This window comes from Muscardinus avellanarius (genome assembly GCF_963383645.1).
Source record: "Muscardinus avellanarius genome assembly, chromosome: 12".
Lineage (NCBI taxonomy): Eukaryota > Metazoa > Chordata > Mammalia > Rodentia > Gliridae > Muscardinus > Muscardinus avellanarius.
Window position 1 is genome coordinate 7,161,336 of NC_137798.1, and position 24,486 is coordinate 7,185,821.

General features: G+C 41.7%; 1 protein-coding gene across 1 annotated transcript in view; it reads right to left on the minus strand.

Moving 5' to 3' along the window:
* Positions 1–19,885, minus strand: part of AP4E1 (adaptor related protein complex 4 subunit epsilon 1) — a gene marked incomplete at both ends in the record, with an annotated part of 54,358 nt that extends 34,473 nt beyond the window's left edge. Inside the window, 8 exons of the mRNA XM_080706940.1 lie at positions 502–575; positions 4,965–5,131; positions 6,849–7,008; positions 9,478–9,599; positions 11,325–11,398; positions 12,230–12,353; positions 17,018–17,089; positions 19,736–19,885. Coding sequence (XP_080563066.1) covers positions 502–575; positions 4,965–5,131; positions 6,849–7,008; positions 9,478–9,599; positions 11,325–11,398; positions 12,230–12,353; positions 17,018–17,089; positions 19,736–19,885 — 943 coding nt within the window. The remainder of the gene's footprint in view (positions 1–501; positions 576–4,964; positions 5,132–6,848; positions 7,009–9,477; positions 9,600–11,324; positions 11,399–12,229; positions 12,354–17,017; positions 17,090–19,735) is intronic.
* Between the last annotated feature and the right edge of the window lie 4,601 nt (positions 19,886–24,486).

Genomic DNA, 24,486 nt, shown 5'->3' on the forward strand with positions numbered 1-24,486 from the left:
CAGCCTCAGCTACTTAGTGAGGCCCTCTGCAACTCAGTGAGACCCTGTTCCAAAATAAAGAATAAAAAAAAATAGGGCAGGGGGTGTAGCTTGGAGGTCAAATGCCCCTGGGTTCCATCCTCAGACCCACACACAAAAAAAAAGATAATATTTTTTAATTCACAGCTGTGCTCCAAGCACCATGCACAATACCTGAGGAATAACGGAAACTTAATAAACATTTGACAACTAGCTGACTGATGTACTTAACATGCAACAGACTTACTGAGTTACCTTCACAGTCAGTTAGATATTTGATAAATGTTTTCAATAAAAAGACAGGCTCATGAATTTAGGTCCACATTTAGAAAATATCGTAATTTCAAATTACTACCATTACTAAAGAAATGCCTCAAAATAAATGCCTATAATTATTAGAATTTATGGTAGTCTATCATAGGTTTAGCGACAATACTAAAAACACCATTAGTAATTAAAGCAGCATGCACACGTGTTACCTACCATACGTGACATTGTGATTTAACTCGGCTCTCCGTAAGGATTCATCAAGAACATCATACATTAATTCACTTGTCCTGTTTAAAAGATATTTTATTTGCAGTAGAATTATAGTATTCTAACCCAATAAAACACAGTTTGTCAAACTTCTCTCTCTTTAAAAATGAGGATCTACAGAAGAGAAATGAAAGAAATTCATTTTACGGTGAATGTATACAAGTCCCACTTCTAAAAGATTCCATGTGCTCTTCCCATGAGCGGATCTTCCTGCTTCATCAAAGCTGCCCCATCAGTCGGCTCTCTCCTCGCCTGTCCTAGCTTACTAATCAGACTGTTTGATCAAACACACTATCTTTTTTAATCTTCTTGGCAACAAAATATTTCCACCTGTTTTAAGTCACTACAGTCATAGCTCATATATCCAGATTATTCTAGACAGTGTACTATCTGCCTTATTATATTTTATGACCAGTGTGTTGTTTTAGAAATCTCCAAATACTAGTCTTTCCCTGAGAAGCAACCAGGTTCTTCATAATAAATTTTAACTTTCACTTATATTAAAAAGAAAGAAATACATTTTGTGAAATCAATAGGCTTGTACTGCTCATATGTTTGTATAACTACAATCCCTGTAATAGTTGAGGTTCTTAAAACAACCAGTGCTTATGAAGCCTCAGAAGGCTTCCACGAGAAAAATCCTCTCCAAGAGGCCAATGTGAAATCAGCTGGTATTTTTATGTTTTATAAAATCAGAAGGCACTAATGAAAAAGAAATACCAGCAACATATGTTACATGCAGTGGTCTTACAGAGAGACCATGCTGGAAAACAAACAAAAATATCAAAATAATCTGGGGCTGTCTAAATTAGATACCATGAATATTATATCTTTCACAAAATGTGTCTTTTTCAAATACAGAACTAGAAAATTCAATTTTAAGCGCATTTACTTCCATCCTGTTTTGACGGAAGTAAAAATATCCTATGACGAGCATCGAGAACCACATTCTCATTCTAAAATTGCTCATTTTATTGGGTAAGCATTTCTTCCAACTAATACCCCCAGAAACCTAGTTATAAGTTTCTCAGTTTTAAAAGCAGAGTCTGGCTTAAGAGTCGTGAGAAAGCGCATGGAGCGTGGAAATGACTGAGCAACATGAATAACCCAAGAAGCATGATGCTGTACCACACGGGAAGGCATCCAACACGCACAGAAGACTTGTCCAGGAAGCTTCTTTTTTCAATTAAAACCTTTAGAATCCTGTTATAAAATGACGTATGTTAACAGAAAATATATTAGCTTCGGGCCACAATGGACAAAACATCCCAATGTCTTACAACATTAGAGAGAGGCCCGTCTATTCGCTCACTTCCCTGGCCTAGGCAGCTCGGCTGAGCTCCCTGAAGGGAAAGACATCATATCCCAGGGTCTTTGGATTTGCTCCCCAATCCATCTGTGAGCAGAGGAGGGAGATAAGGACTCAGTGAGTTGAGTGTTTACTCAGTGCCTACAAAGTCACTTTCTCTTACATCCGGAGACAGTAAGTCTTTGTGAGCTCAGTAAAGCACAATGCAGGAATCTGAACGGTGATCTGCAACAGAATTCTGAAGACCTTGAACTAGGAAAGGATTATATCCTACATAAAGTAAGATATGACTAGAACAAGTATTTCGTGTGTGTGTGTGTGTGTGTGTGTGTGTGTGTGTGTGTGTGTGGTACTGAGGATGGAACCCGGGGGCATTCTACCCCTGAGCTCCACCCCCAGCCCTATTTTTATTATATATATATGTTTTTTTTTTTTTTTCGGTACTAGGGATGGAACCCAGGGACATTCTATCTTCAAGCTACACCCCCATCCCTATTTTTTATTCTTTATTTTGAAATGGAGTCTCACTGAGTTGCAAAGGGCCTAAGTAGCTGAGGCTGTCCTTGAACCGCCATCCTCCGGTCTCAGCCTCCCGAATGCTGGGATTACAAGCGTGCGCCAGCTCGCCCAGCCCTATTTTTTATTCTTAATTTGAAACAGGGTCTCACTGAGTTGCAGAGGCCTCGCCAGCAGCTGAGGCAAGCACGTCACCACGCCCAGCTAGAACAAGCATTTCGAATGTGTAAGTCTGCTCCCTCACTTCCAGGTTTTCACTCCAAGCTCCCATCAAAAGTGGAGATTCAAAAACAAGAAAAAAGGTAACAAAGGAATAGCGAAAAGTGACACAGTCCAGTAGGCACTGCTCAGGAACTCGCAGGGGAAACGGATGCTGACATGAAGCCGATGACGGACTTCTAGAACAGCCTCGAGCACGGTCCCTTCGAAAAGTCAGGCCAGTAAATCAGAACATAAATGTACCCTGCTACATAGAAGGGAACCACATCTATGTGGTTGGAACACTGATTAGCAGCGTGCATGTGTGTGTGTGTGTGTGTGTGTGTGTGTTTGCCTGTCACTAGGGGCTAAACCTAAGAGGCATTCTACTTCTGAACTGTATCGCAGACCATTTTTTATTTTTTGTTTTTTTGAAAAAGGGTCTTGAGCTGGGCGTGGTGGCGCACGCTTGTAATCCCGCGCTTGGGAGGCTGAAACAGGAGGATCGCACAGGTTCAAAGCCAGCCTCAGCTACTAAGTGAGGCTCTCAGCAACTTAGTGAGACCCTGTTTCCAAATAAAATATAAAATAGGTCTGGGAGTATAGCCCAGAGGTAGAAAAGCCCCTGGGTTCCACCCCAAATAAAAAAAAAAGAAAGAAAGAAAAAGGGTCTTGCGCCAGGCGTGATGGCACACACTACTGATAAACCCAGCATTCGGGAGGCTGAGACAGGAGGATTATAGTTCACAGCCAGCCTCAGCTACTTAGGGAGGCCCTTTGCAACTCAGTGAGACCCTGTTTCAAAATAAAGAATAAAAAATAGGGCTGGGGGTGTAGCTTGGAGGTAGAATGCCCTTGGGTTCAATCCCCAGTACTACAACATAAAAAAAAATAAAAAAGAAAGAAAGAAAGAAAAGGGATGTTGCTATGTGGCTAAAGGTTTTGCTAAATTGCTGAGGCTGGTCTTGAACCTTGAACCTGTGATCCTCCTGTCTCAGCCTCCCAAGCAGTGGGTCACTGGACTGCAAATATTTTTTTAACATAAACATATCAGGAACTCAAGCCAAGATCCTTGCTCTCAAAAAACTAAAATGTAATCTGACTTGCTCTAAAATAGAAAAAAAACTTTTAAATAAAAACAGTATGTATGCACACACACAGAAGAATGGCGAAGCAAATGTAGGCAGGTCATGGCATCCAGGGCCAGGGCATGAGGGGCCTCCTGGCACTATTCTTGGAATTTTTAAAGTTCGTAAGTTTGAGGCCGGGCATGGTGGCGCACGCTTGCAATCCCTGCGCTTGGGAGGCGGAGACAGGAGGATCCCGCAGGTTTGAAGCCAGCCGCGCTGGCTTAAGAGACCCTGTTTCCACATTAAAAAAAAGTATAAAATAGGTCTGGGAGTGTAGCCCAGAGGTAGAAGGGCTTCCAGGAACCCCAGTACCACCAAAAAAATAAAAATAAAAAAATAAATAAAGTTCATAAGTTTGAAAAAGTATGCCAAATTTCAAGTTACCAAAAATATACATATTTAGAAAGATACCCATAAAAAGCTTAACATATGTTATTCCCTGAAAGAATGATTCACAAAAATGTTCTTCAACAGTGAGGCACTCAGCTGGGTGTGGTGGCACACACCTATAACTCCAGTGCCTAGAAAGCCGAAACCGAAGGATCACGGGATTGAAGCCAGCCTCCGCCACTTAGCTGGGCTCTGTTTCAAAAACATACATAAATAGCCGGGCGTGGTGGCGCACGCTTGTAATCCCCGCGCTTGGGAGGCGGAGACAGGAGGATCTCGCAGGTTCGAAGCCAGCCGCGCTGGCTTAAGAGACCCTGTTTCCAAATAAAAAAGTATAAAAATAGGTCTGGGAGTGTAGCCCGGAGGTAGAAGGGCTTCTAGGAACCCCAGTACCAACAACAACAACAACAACAACAACAAAATACATAAATAAAAAGGGCTGGGGGTGTAGCTCAGAAGTAGGATGCTGCTGGATTCAAACCTGAGTACCAAAAGAGTATTCTGAAACATAGCCATGCTTGTTCGTTTGGGTAACTCTAGGCTGCTTTGACCCTGCAACAGCTGAGCTGAGTATCAGCCGCAGACACACAGCACACGGCCATCGTGCCCAAAGCACTGACCAGCCCCGCGCAGGAAGTTCCGCGGCCTCTATCGGAATGAGCGAGCAAGCTCCACAGAAGAGACTGCACCTCGGGGAGCGCTCACGTGGGGCAGCAGGGCCAGGGGGAGAGCAGCCACCTGCGGGCACCTGTGCATTCTTACGCGGTTCCTTTACCACGCCGAAGCAATGGCTGAATCTGGCTTATCAGGAAGCTTCTAGGTGACTAGAGTGTACGGTCAACAAGGAACTACTCACAAGAGTTTACCTCTGGTCATCTTTTCCTAGAAGCCCCAGTATTCTCAAGAGCTGAATCTGTAACCACGGCGCTGGCACACTGTGGTAACTGAAATCTACTTGGAGTTTCCCTCCAACGACTTGCTTTAAAATGGTTACAAAACTCCCCGTCAAGTCTTTATAGCCAGATGGATTCTCCTGCATCCAAAAGACAAAAGCAATTTCATGTTAATAATAAAGTATTCTCACCGATAAGAGGCCTGGTTGAAATGTTACAAAGAACCTAATTTGAAACACGCTCGCTTGGAAGCTCACATTCACATTTACTGAAGCAATACTCTACTCTCCTCGAAATAATCCATAGCATGAGGAAACTCCAAACATTTCAAAAGTTCTTGTAATTATACAAGCTAGAATCCTTAAGAGCCAATGCAAGCGATCAAAGCAAAAAGTAATATCTCTATTTTGGACGAAAATCAAGGCCTGTTTGCAATCTCTGAACTCTGTGTGTAAGCGATCTCCTGTAAGTAAATGAGTTAAGCTCATTTTCATAGAAAAGCACAGTCAAGACGATGTTTTTTTGTTTTGTTTTGTTTTGTTGTTTTTGTGGGTCTGGGGATGGAACCCAGGGGCATTCAACCTCCGAGCTACACCCCCTGCCCTATTTTTTTTTTCTTTATTTTGAAACCAGGTCTCACTGAGTTGCAAAGGGCATAAGTAGCTGAGGCTGTCCTTGAACCACAATCCTCCGGTCTCAGCCTCCCAAATGCTGGGATTACAAGCGTGCACCACCACGCCCGGCTCTCAGTCAAGACTATTTAAACATTAAAAGCCAGCCCTACCAAATCAGTGAGCTGCCGATTAAAATTTAATTAGCTACATAGGATATAAACATATTTCCATTTCTGAATGAGAAAATCTTGACTAATCTATTAGACTGAGAAAGTCAAATATATACTCCTTAGAATGAACTTTAGATTATTCGCTGTAATTTTCATTGTGTATCGAGGGCAAATCTTTGAGAGAGAAATAATAGCTCTCTCAAATTTTAGTAAATGTTAGAGGGAATATAAGGTTCTTGATGGAGTATCTATTTATACCATACTACTTTAGAGCACAATGCATATAATAGAAGATAAGCTTTGGTTTTATCATTTTAAATGAGTTCAACAGGATATTTCATTTTGACACTGGGGTACATAATTTTAAATACTTCTGGCAATACAATGAGAATGAATTAGTACAAACCCATCATAACCTTTTTTTTTCCTTTTGCGGGTCTGGGGATGGAAGCCAGGGCCATTCTACCTCTGAGCTACATCCCCTGCCCTATTTTTTTAGTCTGTATTTTGAAACCAGGTCTCACTGAGTTGTGGAGGGCCTCACTAGGTAGCTGACTGAGGCTGTCCTCGAACTGCGATCCTTTGGTCTCAGCCTCCCAAATGCTGGGATTACAAGCACACGCCACCACGCCCGGCTTCCATCATAACCATTTAAAAAAATTATTTTACCAAACCATTCAACTCTCTTTCCTCATCTTAACCAGCAATAATGTATGGAGTCGATCCTGCAGTCTACGGCAGGCATAATCCCCATGCATTCTCCTGGCTTCTACGGCCTGTTAATGAATCCCATGAAGCTGTACAAAAGGGAACTACTACTTAAAAACCACAAATCTGCAAGCTTAAATCACCTCCCATAGCTTCCATCTGCCGTATTTCTTTGGTAAATTAAAAAAAAATAGGAATTTTAAAAGTCCCATTTGGTAACATACCTACAACTCATTATCAAGAACCTGAATAAACTACTAGAGTCAATAATAACAGCCTAAAATTCTAATTGAGCATTTTACTGAAATACTTGAAGTTTCTTTCCTTTCCATAACCATATTTTTCTAAAGAAATTTCCAGTGTACCTTAATCATCCTAAGGTATATGTGCAGAGAGGCGGCCATGACCCCAACGTCTCTGTCACAAAGCGCCTTCCGAAACTTAACGTGGATGTGCTGGACCTGGTTCGGAGCGATGAGATGGAATTTGTATAACGCCAGGACCGCTTTTCTTCGTATAATCTCCCTAAGAGGAAAAAGGAAAATCGAAAGAAAAAGACTGAATCATGGGCAGTTAGTGTGAAAGACCATGGGGCAGAGGGTGCAGCAAAAAAAATTACGGAAATGAAGGATTTATGTTTTAGGGTGCCTTGGTATCTACTGTTACCTAAAATCACAAAAATCTCCAAATCGAGGGAACTTACACAAGCCTTGAAGTTCCAATCAAGGATATCTTTCATAAGACTGTTAACAAAGGTTGTCTAGCTTCCGCTAAATTCCATGAATCAACGACTCACTATCTTCCTGAGCGAATGATGCCATGGTAAAGATTCTTTTCGCATAAGAAAGTAGATTAACAACAGGCTTGCTATTAGTACTAATACTCTGATAACGTCAAGCTACGCACCAGTGTACTGCCCTTGGGTATTCACCAGTGTTATTTCTGGGACCGAAGGTAAGTGAGTGAAGAAAAATAATACAACTCTGAACTAGCTCCTGCATCCCAAGCGCAGCCGAGGTGGTGGTGCTGACACAAGGCCTCGAGACACTTAGATTTGGATTCTGGGACTGACATCAAAACACAGCCAGGGATTGACTGATTGACTGATTGATTGATTTTTGTGGGGGGGGGGGGGTCTGGGGATGGAACCCAGCGTCATTGGACCTCCAAACTATACCCCTGGCCCTATTTTGTATTCTTTATTTTGAAACAGGGTCTCACTGCGTTGCAAAGGGCCTCACTAAGTAGCTGAGGCTGGCATCGAACCACGATCCTCCAGTCTCAGCCTCCCGAATGCTGGGATGACGAGCGTGCGCCACCACGCCTGACTTATAGCCAGGGATTTAAAACCTGAATCCCATGCCTGCTGAACAGCTTCCTGACTCAGCTGCTGTGCCTGCAGCTCAGTCCCATAATCTTTAACTCTTTATTCATTGGCATAGAGTTGGTTTGACTATGACGGCAGAGGCAGTTTCAAAAAGTCTAAACTCTAGCCAGCATCTTGAAATTAGACTGGACGGGAAGCAATAAGGAGGAAAAACTAAAAAATGGCATTTAATTCTCAAAGCACTTCACACAAATGGTCAGTAAGCACGGTCACCACAGAAGAGTGGTGGTAAGGAGAAATCACACAAAAATATGCCATGGCTATAATCAACAAATAAATATCCAGGAAAGTTAATATCTATTTCCAACCATTATGTCCATACTCATCCTTTGTTCTAATCACAGATGTGACACAAAAACATTATAAAAGTCTGAATATCCTATGAAGTTATTCTGCAATTCTCAGTAAACGCTCAGTAAAGTAATCTTTAGCTGGAAGATTCATGGCCTAAGATTTCCTAAAGAATATAAGCTGTAAGACATTTTATAATCTTAGAACATTAAAAAATGCTGATTTAAAGAAGCATATGAAATAAAGAAGTGATGTATGAGTAACATGTATGATGTATGATAAAAATATTTATCAAGAGTCTACATATAGCCAGGCGTGGTGGTACACACTTGTAATCCCAGCATTCGGGAGGCTGAGACAGGCGGATCACGGTTTGCATACAGCCTCAGCTACTTAGTGAGGCCCTCCGCAACTCAGTGAGACCCTGCTTCAAAATAAAGAAAAAAAAATAGGGCTGGGGGGTAGCTCGGAGGTAGAATGCCCCTGGGTTCCATTTCCAGTACCACACAAAAAAAAAAAAAAAAAAAAACAAAAACCTAAAAAAATTAAAACTAAATAAAAAAGAATAAAAAATAGGGCTGGGGGTATAGGTTGGAGGTAAGAATGCCCCTGGTTTCTATCCCCAGTACTTAAAAAAAAAAAAAAAAAAAGACTATGCATAAATAAAGAACTACGGTCACAGAGGAAAAAGAAAAATGAGTGCAAACTTAATACTAACTTTAAAGATTATGAAATGAAAGAGTTTAGTCAAAACAAATTCCAAGCGTGGTAAAACAGTGGGCTAAGCTGATCAGTGGAGAGTTACGGAATTTTACAAGAGCAGATCAGAAAATACTACAAGTTCCTGTTTACTTAGATTATTCTGCTGGAGATAAGAATTTGAACAGTGTGGTTGGATATAAAAAGTATCCTTCCAGGACACTGAAGCTTCGCCTTCACAGCACTTGAACGATTTTCATGGTTTCTATTATTTCACCTTGTCCTCAAACAACTTTCTGAGAACTAAGGAACTTGAACCCACCCACAGAAGACAGAGAAACAGGAGCACTGCTCACTGACGGCAGAACTGGGAGAAAGGTCAAGAATTTCTTATATTACGCCCGTCTCCACGTTTAACTTCGGAAAGTTGCCCAACAGTTTAAGAAGCCCACATGAGAGGACCCTTCTATTGGACATTCTTTTGTTACACCTCATAATCACAGAGTATTTCCTATCCTGGTAGAACCATGGTAAAGTTGTCATCGATTTTCTAGTTTATATATGTTTTTGTTTTGCAATATATGGTTTAGATATTTATGCCAAAGGAGCTGACTTACTTGGAATGCTGCAGTTTATCTTCTATTAACGGAAGAACAGCTGGAATCATTTCTCGAGGGAAGATCTGGCTGACGATAGTAAGGGCCATGCACACTTCTACCAGGTTAGTACTCTGCAAGTCCTGGCACGATTATTAAGGAAAAGAAACCTTCAGTAGAAAATTGAAACTCGGATGGCAAACTCAACACTGTAATGTCCTTCCCCACTTAGTAATTACTTAACTTGTCCCTTTAAACAGATGTCATAATGTTTTGTGGGAATAACCCTATTTGTTTAATTTACCTTAAATAGAATCAATATGATACAAAGGAAACTATTTTTGTTCTGATCCTTTAAGAGGCTTTAAAACTTTTCCAAATCAATAACAAAACAATTTTATGAATTTTTCTTGCTAACAATGTGTAGAAAAAAATTTTCTATTGAAACTCGGATGGCAAACTCAACACTGTAATGTCCTTCCCCACTTAGTAATTACTTAACTTGTCCCTTTAAACAGATGTCATAATGTTTTGTGGGAATAACCCTATTTGTTTAATTTACCTTAAATAGAATCAATATGATACAAAGGAAACTATTTTTGTTCTGATCCTTTAAGAGGCTTTAAAACTTTTCCAAATCAATAACAAAACAATTTTATGAATTTTTCTTGCTAACAATGTGTAGAAAAAAATTTTCCTTGGTACCAGTGATTGAACCTAGGTGAATTCTACTGCCAAGTTACATTCCCAGCCCTATTTTATTTTATTTTGAAACAGGGTTTTGCTAGGTTGAGTCTCATTATTTGCTGAGGCTGTCTTTGAACCTGTGATCCTCCTGTCTCAGCCTCCCAAGTTCTGGAATTACAAGCATGTCCCTCTCCCCGCCCCTGCCCCGCTTAAGTAGAAATTTAAAAGAAAATAATTCTACATAGTTACTATAATTTATATAATTACAAAATTAATTCTATACAACTTATACAATAAAGTGCATATGTTCACATATATTTATATATGCATGTGGTTTTTAAATCAAATAGAAATTCAACATATATTCTTTAAATTTTGAAGAATTTAAGCTACCAGTAACTTTTTTTTTTTTTTTTTTTTTTTGCAGGTCTGGGGATAGAACCCAGGGGCATTCGACCTCCGAGCTACACCCCCTGCCCTTTTTTTTTTTTTTTTTTTTTTTTTTTGAAACCGTGTCTCATTGAGTTGCAGAGGGCCTCACTTAGTAGCTGAGGCTGTCCGCGAACCGCGATCCTCCAGTCTCAGCCTCCCAAATGCTGGGATGACAAGCATGCGCCACCACGCCCGGCTTACCAGTAACTTTTAATATAGTACATGACTTATATTTATAAAATACTATACATACATACACACTCTCACATAGTAAATCTAATACCAGATAAACAGTAAAAATTTAATTATATTTCACTATTAATTCTGATTAAAAGTTAAACTGGACAAAATTTTGTGAGAATGGATTGTGTTTTTTATTACCTTTCTAATGCAGTTACCCAGTTTTATTCTATGCTATTTGCAAGAATTTAGACTTTAAAGACTTCAATTATTCAGTTTTATCTATACCCCTTAGATGGATCCTAGGGAGACAGGCAACAGCCGGTTCTCCTGAAGAGCCCGGCAACCGGGCTGTAGCGCGGCCAAGTCAGTGTTCCACTAACAACTCTGTGACTGCTACATTCGTCCCCTTTTACAGATGCAAAGACTGATCTGAAAGATCTTTCTAAGCCCCTTCAGTAAGCCCACCTACCTACCAAATCTATCTAGTACAGTATGACTGAGGCGAAATGTCAGGTGCTGGCAGAAAGAAGTTAAGGCTTCATACCAACCCACACAGGACACAGTACCTTCACCACTGTATTCACAAGGAGCAGCAACAGCTCGTGACTTTCATGTAGAAATACAGAAACAGCCAAATAGCCTAGAAAATGTGAAGGGAAATGTTTCATTACTTTCTACTAAAAATAAACTTTTCCCAAAAAGTTATTAAACACAAGGAATAATATATTCCAAGTTTTAAGTGTCAAATAACCAGTTACAAGCCTGGCATGGTGGCACATGCTTGTTATCCCGGGACTAGCGAGGCTGAGACAGGTGGATAGCATTTGAGGACAGTCTTAGCTACTTAGTGAGGCCCTCTGCAACTCAATGAGACCCTGTTTCAAAATAAAGAATAAAAGAGAGCTGGGGGTGTAGCTCAGAGGAAAAATGCCTCTGGGTTCAATCCCCAGCTCCTCCAAAAAGAAAAAAAAAATGCAATATGGGAGGTTTAAAAAGTTCAGGAAGAACTTCCTGAAATCAGCTTTATTAGGGTAAAATTTACGTATAAGAAAATTCACCCTAGCTGGGCATGGTGGTGCATGCCTGTAATCCCAGTACTTGGCAACCTAGTGAGATCCTATTTCAAAGTAAAAAATAAAAAAGGACTGGGCTTGTGGCTCACAGGTTAGAGTGCTCCTAGGTTCACTCCACAGAAGGAAAAAAAAAATCATGCATTTTAAGTGTAAAACTCAAAAAATTTTAACAAGTATGCACAATCCTAAGACCAGGCAACCTTTAATCTTCTCTATAACTCCAAGACGCTATGAATCAGAAAAATGATTTAATTTGTAGTCTTTGAGTTTCTGACGCCTTGGGAAATTACAATGTGGTATTCTAAAATCATACTATATGTCTGCCATCATTTATTTTACAAAACAGTTTGAACTGTAAGGATAACATTTAAGGATGAAAATCTTAAGCACACACATACCTACTCTCTTCTCTAGGAGGTTTCCTTGTTGGGCCAACTTGATGGCGTGAATATAGCCAAAGGAAGCATCATACCCCAGCATTTCACAATACATAAGTCTCACCATACATTCCTTCATCATTTTCTGAAAAATAAAATACCCAGTTACTTACATCAACAATAGAAGGTTTCGATTTTTTGTTGTTGTTGTTATAATCTTTTAACAAGAGAATCCTTTCATCTTGGCACTGAATAATATATACATTATATTTATTTTGGGGTGTGTGTGTGGTACTAAGGGTGGAACCCAGGGACTTTTCTACCTTGAGCTACACTCCCAGCCCTATTTTATACTTTATTTGGAAACAGGGTCTCACTAAGTTGCTGAGAGCCTCACTAAGTAGCTGAGGCTGGCTGCGAACCGTGATCCTCCTGTCTCAGCCTCCCAAGTACTGGGATCATAAGCATGTGCCACCACAGTTGGCTTATTTTCACATTTAAAAATCAGATTGCACCTAGACTTTCTTCAGAATTATTGTGCTACATATAACATGTGACAGTCTGCTTTACAGGAACTCTTTCTAAATAACTCACAATTGTTATGCCTTGCGAAGCACAATTTCATTAATGGGATAGACATTCCAATAATACTTAATTTGTAATGAAGTCTTTCAGTATTTGCAATAAAAGCTAACTTTTTTTTTTTTTTGGTGGTACTGGGGTTCCTGGAAGCCCTTCTACCTCCGGGCTACACTCCCTATTTTTACATTTTTTATTTGGAAACAGGGTCTCCTAAGCCAGCATGCGTGGCTGGCTTTGAACCTGCGCGATCCTCTGTCTCTGCCTCCCAAGCGCAGGGATTACAAGCGTGCGCCACCACGCCCGGCCTTAAAAGCTAACATTTTTAAGAGAGTCTATAAATTCTGTTTCCTCAGTATGACAATATTTACATTCTCAATATTTATAGCAAAATCTAATCAAAATATTCAAAATAGAAGCTTAGACTATCTTAATATCTAAAAACTAAGTGGGATTAGCATGTTAAATGATTATTAGGTTACAAAATACCTTACAGCAGTAAAATAACCAGGAGTGGTAGCACACACTTATAACCTAAGTACTTGGGGGGCTGAGACAGGAGGATCACAGGTTCGAGGACAGCCGTAACAAGTGGTGAGATTCTCATCAACCTAGCAAGAAAATAAAAATAAAATAGTAGCTTGGAGGTAAAATGCCCCTAGGTTCAACCCCCAGTAACACACACACAAACACCCACACACACACACACACACACACACACACACACACACACACACACAGAGTCAAGTAAAGCAAGGATGGTAATGTTTAGTAACTCAGGTGTACATTGGTATACAAGTAATTTAAAGAGAAACCACAGAAAAATCTTAAGGGAATGAGATTTATTTCAGGTCACTTGTGCTTAAAGCAATAAAAGATAATTAACACATTAATACTACTAATTACTGAGAACTTAAATGATACTAGAAGTTATTTCAACATCCTTCAAAGATTTCTACATTAATTATGAATGCAAGTGTTGATTCAAACCATTAAGTTTCAAACCTGGAGTTGTAACAATACTTGGGAGTTTTTCAAAAGTCATTATGAACTTTATTTAAGAAAAATCATTGCATACACTATTATTCTATTTTTAGAGAAGAAAGTATGCTTCTCCAAGCAGGAATTCTTTTTTTTTTTTTTTTTTTTTTTGGTGGTGCTGGGGTTCCTGGAAACCCTTCTACCTCCAGGCTACACTCCCAGACACCTATTTTTTATATATTTTTTAAAATTTGGAAACAGGGTCTCTTAATCCAGCGCGGCTGGCTTCGAAGCTGCGCGATCCTCCAGTCTCCGCCTCCCAAGCGCGGGGATTACAAGCGTGCGCCACCACGCCCGGCCTCCAAGCAGGAATTCTAACAGTTGTCTTCCCTCTAAAGATCACCTTAGAATCGGACTCTAAGTTATGCCCAGAGCTGGGTGGTCATACTTATTATACAACCTTCCTTCCAAATTCTCAGTCCCTAACTTCTACCTGTTAAGCGTAGTTCTCTCCAACATCAGGTTTATGCTTGTAGCAAGAAAACCTGTATATAATGATCTCAACTATAGAAATGAAAATCTAACAAAGCAAAATCTTTTTTATAAAAAAGCTTAATATTTCTATCAAGTACCAAAAAGAACAAAAAGTTTATAGCTACATATAAGCCCTTATATCTATATACACACACATACACACACTTATAAAGATCTATCACATTAATGCTGTCTTGAGTTTTTATTTGCCACATATTATGACTACTAAAGGAAATACACAAATTATCTTAACTTTACAAGTATTACTCATGTCCATGATCATATACTTATGCATAACGATTATCTTCATATATTTACTAAGGAGGGAAATCAGTCCCACAGTGACTTATACATAAAGGGCCTTAATTAAACATCTGCTTCCAGGTGCGGTGGCACACAACTCTTCATCCCAGTCCTTAGGAGGATCGCAGGTTCAAAGCCAGCCTCGGCAACTTGGTGAGGCTCTCAGAAACCCAGTGAGATCCTATTTCCAAATAAGAAGTAAAATTGAGATGGGGGTGTAGCTTGGAGGCAGAATACCTCTGGATTCAATTCCCAGTACCAAAATAAATAACTCTTAGCTGGTGCATGCTTGCGATCCCAGTATTTGGGAGGCTGAGACAGTAGAGTCACAGGTTCCCAGCCAGACTCAGTAACACAAGGCCCTCTGCAACTTAGACCCTATTTCAAAATAAACAACAAAAGCAAGGTGTGGTGGGGCACACTTGTAATTCCAGTACTTAGGAGGCTGAGACAGGAGGATAGCAAGTTTGCAGCCAGCCTCAGCTAACTTAGTGTGGCCCTGGCAACTTAGTGAGACCCTCTTTCAAAATAAAGAATAAAAAAAAAGGGCTGGGGTTATAGCTCAGAGGTAGTATGCCCCTGGATTCAATCCCCAGTACTGCAAAAAAATAAAAAATAAACAATATAATAGGACTGAGGGTGTAGCTGAGAGGTAGAACACCCTTGGGTTCAATCCCTAGAACCAACCAACCAATCGATAATAATTGCTGAACAGAGCCAGGCGTGGTGGCACACACTTGTAATCCCAGCATTTGGGAGGCTGAGACAGGAGGATCGTGGTTTGCAAAGAGTCTCAGCTACTTAGTGAGGCCCTTTGCAACTCAGTGAGACCCTGTTTCAAAATACAGAATAAGAAATAGGGCTGGGTGTGTAGCTCGGAGGTCGAATGTCCCTGGGTTCCATCCCCAGTACCACCAAAAAAAAATTGCTAAACAAATATTAGTTAGAGAAAAAAAATTTTCACACACACACACCCCACATACATGGGTTGGGGATATAACTCAATGACTTACCCAGCATTTGAGATGCCCTGAGTTTAATCTCAACACCACAAAAAATATGTAATAAAAAAATAAAAAATGTGGCCTTACACATCACATACATGTACTGAATTATCACACTGTACCTCATAAAAATGTAAAATTATTGCATGTCAATAAAAAATAGCAATATTAACAGTAACAGAAAAACCTGGGTCTTAATCTAGGTGGGGCCAGTCTCACAGTGGCCTGCACAGAGTCGTCACTTTTAAATAGCTGCTAAATGGATGTCGTTTGAAAATCAAATTACGTGAAACCACATTTAAAATTTAAGTATCTTGCCAGGCATGGTGGCACACACTTGTAATCTTAGTACTTGGGAGGCTGAGACAGGAGGATCACGGTTCTCGGCCAGCTTCAGCTACTTAGTGAGACCTCCACAACTTGGTAAGACCTGTTTCAAAATAAAGAATAAAAAATAGGGCTGGGGATGTAGCTCAGAGGTAGAGCGCCCCTGGGTTCCATCCCCAGTACCTAAAAAAAAAAAAAGTATGCATCTTTTTTTTAATTTTTTTATTAGTGCATTGTATTCATACATCTTAATGGAAAAGTATGCATTTTAACTTAGCTACTGTGGAATATACTGTTTTATAGCAAGAAAACAATTATTCTACCTTGTAAGCCAACCTATACATCAAAAGGTATAGTACTAAAAGTAAAACTCTACAATATGGAGGCTAGAGGTGTAGCTCAAAGGTAGACTATGTGCTTTACCATGATGAAGCCCTGGGCTCAATCCTGAGAACCAAGCAGAGAGAGAAAGAGAGAGACGGGGGGGTGGGAGGGGATCTATAATATATAAATTCAGGTCCTAAGATACTGTATTAAATGACATCACATATCCCAATCTTTCCAAGTACACTCCATTAAAGCAATAAGATCAGTACTGGAATCCCAGGAGTATTATCAAGCTTATGTAATTACCATCTGGTTGGTACTGACTTGACAAAGGCAAGCCTTGTTCCAACGTAGCCAGTCAATGATAAAAATCTAAGTTAAGTTCTGACTTGCTACCATCTATAACTGATCTTGACCATAATATATTAAGCTTAATTTTTTTTTTTTTTTTTTTTTCAGTACCGGGGATGGAACCCAGGTGCATTCTACCTCCGAGCTACACTCCCAGCCCCATTTTTTTTTTTTATTATTCTTTATTTTGAAACAGGATCTCACTGAGTTGCAGAGGGCCTCTCGAAGTAGCTAAGACTGGCTGCCAACCGCGATCCTCCTGTCTCAGCCTCCCGAATGCTGGAATTACAAGTGTGCGTCACCACGCGCAGCTAAGTTTTATTATTAGTCAGATGCAACTATTGAGTCCATAGTGAACCAGATGTCCAATCCCAATGTACTGACACTGACTGCACAGACTTACCAGTGTTGTAGTAGGAGCAGAGACGGCTGCTTTCAGACTATTCAGTTCCTGCTGGATTAACTTTTCTTCTTCCTGAAAAAGCAAAAATATTCAGATGTTTGAATGACTGCATTTCTAAACCTATAACCAACCGAGCGAAGTGGTCCATGCCTATAATCCCCATACTTGGGAGGGTTTGAGGCCAGCCTCAACAACTTAGTGAGACCCTGTTTAAAAAAAAAAAAAAAAAAAAAAAAGCCAGTAAATAGGGCTGGGTGTTTGCTTAGAGGTAGAATGCCCCTAAATTCAATCCCCAGTACAAAACAAAACAAAACAAACAAACAAAAAAACACAACCCTGTAACCATACTACCTAAAGAAAGAATAAAACTTTTAATAATTTCAATTTAAAAAAGACATTAAAGAGAGTTACACATATTATGTGCTTTGACTCTGCCTAAAGGCATTTATTTCTCCAACCCTCAGAATCATTCCTGGGGAGACTGTGTCCAGGATAACCTACCTTTGCTCTTTCCTCCCCTCAATGACTGTCTCCTTAAAAGATCATTTGAACCAGGCACGGTGGTGCATGCTTGTAATCCCAGTACTTGGGAAGCCGACAGGATGATCGCAGGTTCACAGCGTGCCTCAGCAACGCAGTGAGGCCCTCCGTAACTTAGTGAGGCTCTTATTTCCAAATAAAAACTAAATCGGGGCTGGAGGTATAGCTGAGGTACAATGCCCCTGGGTTCAATCCCCCAGTACCACACACAAAAAAAGGTCTTTTCCCTTTAAATTCCATTTTCCCCTAGCCACTTCTCATCCTCCACGTCCTTTCTCTAATTTTTCTATCTCACATATACACCAAGATGGCCACTTCCAATATTCTCATTCTACTTCATCTCCCTAACAAAAGTAAAAATTGGCCCCATTTTTAGCTTGTTATAATGCTACCTTTAAGATACGTGTGTGTGTGTGTGTGTGTGTGTGTGTGTGTGTGTGTGTGTGTTTACTGGGGATTGAACCTAGGGGCATTCTGCCTCTGAGCTACACCTCCAACCTTATTTTATTTTTTAGTTTGAAGCAGGGTCTCACTAAGTTGTGGAAGGCCTCACTAAGTTGCTGAGGCTGTCCATGAACCTGTGATCCTACTGTCTCAGTCTTTCAAGTAGTTAAGAGTTCAAGCATGCACCGCCATGCCCGGCTAATGCTACCTTTAAATTGCACATCACAGCAGCAGACATTCTTCAAGTGGCTAATTAAGAACTCCTAGTAAAGTTCTGCCACTTTGGGGTACCTATGTACAGTTTCAAAGTACAATTTAAAACAAAATATAATTTCATTTTTTTCCACTTAGCATCTTGTAAAATTCACAAAGAAGCCGGGTGTGGTGACGCAGACTTGTAATCCCAGTATTTGGGAGGCTGAGACAGGAGGATCGCAGGTTCACAGCCAGCCTCACCTACTTAGACCCTCCACAACTTAGTGAGACCCTGTTTCAAAATATAAAGAATAAAAAATTGGGCTGCGGGTGTAGCTCAGAGATGGAATGACCCTGAGTTCAATCCCCAGTACCACCAAAAGAAAAAAAAAATGCAAAGAATAAAAACATAAAGGCAAACAGTAAATAGAGTAAGTCCACAAATAATGATTAGGAAAGTGTAGAAGAACCCCCTCCAGTCTAGCAACACCTTCTGTCAGCTTACAAAAGAGAAAAACAAACTTGAAAAACTTCTGAGCACTTATGGGGGCACGGTGGCACGCGCTTGTAATCCCAGCATTCGGGAGACTGAGACAAGGAGGATGGAGGTTCATGGCCAGCCTCAGCTACTTAGCAAAGCCCTTTGCAATGCAGTGAGACCCTGTTTCAAAATAAAGAATAAAAAATAGGGAAGGGGTGTAGCTCAGAGGTAGGTAGGATGTCCCTGGGTTCCATCCGCAAAAAAAAAAAAAAAAAAAAAAAGAAAGATAAATCTTGAGAGCACCGCTTTTCTCCTCTCTTGGCACTATCTTAAGCCCACAATGGATGCCCGATACTTTGGGAGCCAGGAGTGTGTTTTTTGTTTTTCCTCGGTGTCTAACACATAGCTTGGCTCCATAATGATCTGTGGAGTCAGTTATGACACAAGCGAACCAGTGTCTTACACAATCCGCGCAACTACCAGGTCCGTGTGGGAACTTCCTAACTTCTATTACAATAACTGCTCACTTCAAAGCTCATCTGGGGCACACTTACTCAGCAAATTTTACAGTTGGGGAGAATTAATTGTTTTGATTTTGGGGGGGAGGGGCGGAGAGCTTCTGTTTCTTTGGTGTGGTTTTGCCCCACCCGCTGGTCTCCCCCGAGCACCTCGAGCTGCCCCGAGTTTTATCGACCGCCGGCCCAGATGCTGTGCTAAGGTCTGTCCAGGGAGGAGACGTCCAGCAGCGGCTGCAGGGGGCGGAGGCCAGCAGGGAGCGGAGTGGGAAAGAAACTGCAGGTGAATAATGTCTGACACGTCCATCGCACGCCTGCCATCTGATCCCCAAAGCAGTCTGAGAATTTAAATCAATATATTCACATAATACACACACATGAATATACAGATAGACGATAGGCAGATTTCAAGGGTCAAGTTATGGAAATCTGCCCCGGATCGGAATGAGCCCGCCGCTGTCAGACCAACCCGGGCGGCCCGGCCTCCCTGCCCGGCCTCTCCTGCTGGCCTCCCCGCCCGGCCTCCCCGCCCGCGGCACCTACGTGCTTGGACGTGAGCGCCGTGATGCCGCGGACCAGGCCGCCCAGCCTCGAGGAGAAGGGCGCCTTGGCGGCCGCGGGCCCGCCCCCGGGCTGGTTCTGCAGAAAGAGTCCCGGCAGCGCCGTCAGCGTCTTCTCCACGATGTCGCTCATCGCCGCCGCCGCCGCCCTGCTCCCTGCCCGGCTTCCGCCCCGGCTTCCTGCCCGGCTTCCGCCCCGGCTCCCGGCCCGGCCTCCGTAGATACTTCCTGTATTTTGAACACGAAAACTTTATTGGCGCCCGTGGACAAGAGCACGGTGTCATTCCAGAAATGGCCGCTGGGGGCGCAAGAGTCCGCGGGAGAGCGCAGCTCCCCCACCCCGCCTTCAGGATGCTCTCACCCTGCGCCGGCTTGCTGGGAGCAGAAGCTGGGACCCTGAGCGGTTCTCAAAGGTAGCTCAGCGAGACCCTGTCTTAAAATAAAGAATAAAAGATAGGGCTGGGGTTGGGGCTCGGAGGTGGAATGCCCCTGGGTTCCATCCCCAGTACCGCACTAAAGAAAAATAAGAGTAAAAATAAAAGAAATAGGGCTGGGGGTGTAGCTCGGAGGTAGAAGTTCAAGGACAGCCTCAGCTACTTAGTGAGGCCCTCTGCAACTCAGTGAGACCCTGGTTCAAAATAAAGAATAAAAAATAGGGCTGGGGCATAGCTCAGAGGTAGAATGCCCCTAGGTTCCAGCCCCAATACCATAAATAAATAAGTAAATAAATAAATATGCTGAAAAAGATGGTGTTTACATCAATATCAGAGAATTCTTTGAATCGTGGAAAAGGAGAAATCTGCATAAAACTGTAAGAAAGGGAAGTATGACCAAGACTTCTTTTTTTCCCTTGGCTTTAAAATGCTAATCATTAATCCTCTCATATCTCATTCAAAAGAATATTTTCAAATATTAATCATGGTGCCATTTGAGTCGAGACATCATTTTAAGACCAGTAAGTCAGAATTTAAAGAAAAGGGAATTTAGTATTTTAAATATGGACATGGTAAGCTTTATGGCTGGGCGTGGTGGCGCACGCTTGTAATCCCAGCATTCGGAAGGCTGAGACGGGAGGATCGCGGTTCGTGGACAGCCTCGGCTACTTAGTGAGGCCCTCTGCAACTCAGTGAGACCTGGTTTCAAAATAAAGAAAAAAAAAATAGGGCTGGCGTGTAGCTCAGAGGTCAAATGCCCCTGGGTTCCATCTCTATACCCGCAAAAAAAAAAAAAAAAAAAAAAAGCTTTACTATTTCCCTGTTTCAAAGTAGACTTGAAAATCCCTCTGAAGCATCTCATTACAGGCTACATTTACGGCATCGCATTGGCTGGAGAAGGGTATGCATTAAGGGGTAGACCAATACAATCCTCTTCCTTACTAGATAAATGGCTGTAAATGGCTGCTGAACGAAGAGTCAGTAGAAGAAATCATGGCAGCGCTACTTCCCAAAGACGCACTGACTTGCTAAAAGTCACCATAAGCCGGTGGCGATCAAAGCAGTACAGAACTGGCGTAAAGGTAGGCAGATATGTTAGTGAAACAGAACTGAGAGTCCAGAACTAAACTCATGTGTGTGGCCACTTTCCTATGAAGTCGTGAACATACATACTTCCGTGGAGAAAGGAGAATCTTTTCAGCAAATGGTCTTGGGACAACTGGCTATCCATATGCCAAAAAAAAAAAAAAAAAAGTGAATTTCGATTCCTCACGCTGAACACAGATCTTCACGGTAGCATTGTTCACAACAGCTGGAAACAGCCCAAATGTCCATCAGCTGATGGGTAGACAAGATGTGGTCTATCCATGTGACGGGCTGTTGCTGAGACATAAAGAGTGACACGTACGTGCTACAACATACAGGAACCCCGGAAACCACTCTGGTGGACGAAGCCAGTCCTAATAGACTGAATGTTGCTTGGGTGCATTTCTCTGAAATGACCAGAAAAGGCAAATGAGTGGACAGAAAGCAGATCAGTAATTGCCTGAGACTGGAAGTGAAAGTAAGGACTGCGTGCAAGTAGGGAACTTTCTGGGATGCTGGGAATATTCCGGAACTGCATCCCGACAATGGTGGCACGATCCTAGAAATTTACTGAAAATCGTTCCCCATTCTCTTACAGCGGATGAAGCTTCATGGCATGCAAAATACAGTTTAGCAAAACTGTGAAAAGTTTCAGATTTCAGGAGTGATTGTTCACACTGATTGACAGTTCGCTGTAGGCTCTCTCTGAGACTCAAGTGGCTAGAGACGCTTGCGTACACAGAAATAATTTGTTTTAAAAACTTAATACAAGCCAGGCATGATGGCGCACGCTTGTAATCCCAGCATTCGGGAGGCTGAGACCGGAGGATCGCGATTTGCGGGCAGCCTGTTACTTATGAGGCCCTCTGCAACTCAGTGAGACCTCAAAATAAAGAATAAAAAAAATAGGGCAGGGGGTGTAGCTCTGAGGTACAATGCCCCTGGGTTCCATCCCCAGACCCGCAAAAAAAAAAAAAAAAAAAAAAAAATTAAAAATTTAAAAAATTAAAAAAATAAAAACTTAATACAGTGAGGAGAGTCAGTAGTGGGCGGCCAGGGAAAGCCTTAGGAATGGCAAGACGTTGATCAGGAAGCTTTTCAAGCCGAGAGGCAAGTCCTAAAATAGGAGACAGAGTAGTCGTGTTCTGGAGAGGGCGGTGGTGGGGGTTTCAAGCCTGCAGTTCCACCCTGATGAGGAGGGGGCGCTGCAGTAGCGCACCCAGTGGTTTCCTTCAAATTCTGACCCAGGTTCTTTAAAACCAGGACTCCCCATTTCCTTTTATTTTCTTTCCGGAGAGGAGGAGGTTGCTCGAAGATGGCGCCCTTCTTAATCGGCAAATGCAGCCCAGAGAGCCAGAGGAGGCTCTCCAGGGGAGAGGCAGAAGTTACAGCCAAAAGAAATGGTCCCAAGAAGCGCTAGTTGGGATGACAGGATATTTTCTTCTGTCCTCCGTGACTCAGGCCCACACTTCACACAGGCCTTTGCTTGTGTTTTCGTTCCTCTGCCTTGACCTCTAGCCAGCAGACTGTGTCCACAGTGTTTTCCCACTCCTGCATCAGTCTGGTAAAAACATTAGCTACAAGAAAGAGGTCTGGGTTGATCAGGCCAATTCCTCTACCACAAAAAAAAAAAAAAAAAAAAAAAAAAAAAAATATATATATATATATATATATATATATATATATATATATACCTTTGCAATGAAAATCTCTATTTAGCCCAAAGTCCTTCACAACCCAGCTCATGTCTCGCCTAGTTCAAGCCACCGTCCATGAAACAAATTCTCTTCCAAGCCATGTATTTAGACGGCCTATTGAGCTTTTGACCTGCGATACTTTCTTTTCCCCAGGGAGCTTAAGAAATAAGTATAAGCAAAAACAGAGCCCCCTCCGTACTTGGAGAATACTTTCCCACATGCAGTCATTTTAAAAAATTCAGTTCCCAGGAAAACTTCGTAAGGACTTTTCCCAAAAGTGTCCTAGACTGAGGACAAGTGTAAAGGAGATAGGCTTCAGATAGGTTAGGCAGGAACTTTCCCAGAAGAAAAGGGTGGGAATTTAGCGTTTAAACGGGCCCTCATCCCATAGCATGGTAGGAAGAGATCCAGGAATCAGAAATGAATTAAGTTAAAAGAAATAAAAGTAACATTCCAAAAAGGGTGAATAGTACTGTTGCAGCCTGAGGCTATCCTAATGAGAATCAAATCTTTTTAAACTAGGTCCTATGACAGGATTAATAACATGAATAGCCGCCCCCCCCACCCCACCGTAGTACTGGGGATGGGACCCAGGGGCATTCTACCTCGGAGCTACACCCCCAGCCCTATTTTTTATTTTTTATTTGGAAACAGGGTCTCACTGAGTTGCAAGGGGCCTCACTAAGCTGCTGAGGCTATCCGAGAACTGTGATCCTCCCGTCTCAGCCTCCCGAATGCTAGAATTACAAGCGTGCGCCACCGCGCCCAGCTCTGCACGAATCATTCTTATATGCTGCTAAGAGAAAGATGTTACATACAGCTAAGAGCATCGTTGTTGGAGAAAGCTGTTTTGTCCCTTTCTAGAAACTTCTACAAGATTTGTGAAGGGGGCATTTCCCTTTCTGCCCCTTGCCCTCTCAATTCCTCCGGGAAGCAGAGACCCACCTTGTCACCAGGTAAGGTTTGATGGTGCCAGAGGCACAACAGCCAATATTCAGGAGACAAGAAGGAAATCAGATTCACTGCAATAAGCTAATAAAGGAAAATCCTCAGGTTCTCATCCTTAGAGCCATTTCAAAAAAAAAAAAAAAAATTGTAGGTATGCCCAAAGGTTTAATGAGGGGGAAGTGGGGACACAGAAAGGGGGTTTGTGCTGAGCTACAGCTTCCGGGACATTTTTCTTCCTCTTGGTTGGATCGTCCTGCCATTACAAAATGACCTTCAGCTCCTGGATCAATCCTATCATCCTTTAGGAAAACACAGCATTTTAGTGCAAGTTAAACATTATTTTCCCTTTAATTGGAGAACAGGATTAGCAAGTCCTTGGCCTACACTTGGTGTTTTTGAAGACTCTCGGGTGTTTGGGGTTCTACAAAACTAAAGAAAGATTACTGATTAGATGTGGGGACCAATATTTTTTCTCTTTTTGTCCCCCTTGTCTGGAATAGTTGACTCTAGTAGTTAATATCTCGGCCGTTTAAAGGGCAGTTTCTTTTCAGAAGTTATAATGCATAGCG